General features: G+C 35.9%; 1 protein-coding gene across 1 annotated transcript in view; it reads right to left on the bottom strand.

Annotated features, from left to right (window-relative positions):
• LOC119586198 (coiled-coil and C2 domain-containing protein 2A-like) overlaps positions 1-1,368 on the bottom strand; it is a gene marked incomplete in the record, with an annotated part of 19,908 nt that overhangs the window by 999 nt on the left and 17,541 nt on the right. Inside the window, 4 exon segments of the mRNA XM_037934899.1 lie at positions 22-251; positions 453-607; positions 782-878; positions 1,115-1,227. Of these exon segments, the coding sequence (XP_037790827.1) occupies positions 22-251; positions 453-607; positions 782-878; positions 1,115-1,227 (595 nt within the window).

The raw sequence follows: 1,368 nt of genomic DNA, 5'->3' as shown, positions 1-1,368 counted from the left end.
GATATCTGAAGACACATGTACCTTTGCACACTCCTCCACTTCATGATGGCATCCCGTAGAGTGATCTCCAGCCTCTCCTTCAATTGGTCCATTTGGTTAGTGTCAACTGGGGGGAAGAGGATATTCTGAGGCTGGACACTAGGGAGGCCTGGATCCAGCAGCATTTTGGAATAAAATGCTCGCCACCCAGAGCCACCGACATCAAAGTTCACCCTAGGAGGGTCATCGTACTTCTGAACATTGGCCCATATCTGTGAATGTATCCATTATATTACCTTAACTTATGACAATAGTAAATTTTTAAGCAAGTTTCATGCAATCATATTTTCTTCACAAACTAAACACAAATGCCTGCATGTTCTTTTTAGTATTTTTATACTCATAAAAAAATATACATTCATATTTTCTTAAGACCTTCCCAATTAATAAAAAATATATCCATGTCTACACACATTTTCTTGATTGACAAGGATGTACACAGCTCCTAAAGGACTAAATGGATCTCGAGCATCATAAGACTGAGCTGTTGAGGGATTCCAAATTCTCCAAGTTCCTCTATCTTCTTGTGTCAATACATAGCAAGTTAATCCTTCTGGTATTCCACTACCTATAAAGAAAATAAAACCATTAGACAATTCTTAACTGCACAGCTATAATACATGTAAACATTTACTTAATATAAACTTTCTCTTCTTCTGATCATGGAAAATGTTATAAGCTTTTTCTTTTTTTCTCAAACTTATTCAAAATACAAATATCACAGACAGAAAAGAGGACTAACCAATTAATAAGAAAGCCTCTTTTCCAAGGTGTAGGAAGAAATTTGTCAGCAGAACTGCATGCTCCTCCTCATCACCAGTCAGCATCGTCAGGAATTGCTGAAATACCAACACCACATAAACTATCCTAATCTAAGAAATTATTCATATTTTGACTTCTATTCCTGACGAGATTACCAGTACTGTAGCATCCATGTAAAACTTTATCATCAAGACATGCAATATTTAAACACCTAGTAGTACATTTCCAGCAGGACAACTTGCACCAATCATGAAAAAAGAAACAACAGAAGAAATGTTCTTAATAATAATTTGTGCAAATCAATCACACTAACCTCCGAATTAGCCCAGATATCACAGGAACCTGGAAAGAGTGTCATGTCTGCTAATGATGGAATAAGGGAAACATACCAAGCCACTCGCTTTGCAGTTTCTTCCTGATCTTCGCCTGTAAATTAAAGAAAAAAAAATGGATGACTGAAAAAAGAGGGTTGCCTTCCCTTCTTTTTTTACTTCCTAACACCTGAAGAAATTAAACGTTATTCATAAAATCACTCTGAACTTAATTCAACAAACTATGTTTGTTTAA

This window comes from Penaeus monodon, chromosome 21 (assembly GCF_015228065.2).
Source record: "Penaeus monodon isolate SGIC_2016 chromosome 21, NSTDA_Pmon_1, whole genome shotgun sequence".
In the NCBI taxonomy this organism is placed as follows: Eukaryota; Metazoa; Arthropoda; class Malacostraca; order Decapoda; family Penaeidae; genus Penaeus; species Penaeus monodon.
The sequence above is the reverse complement of the archived record's forward strand: the minus strand, read 5'-3'. Positions and strand labels throughout refer to the sequence as shown.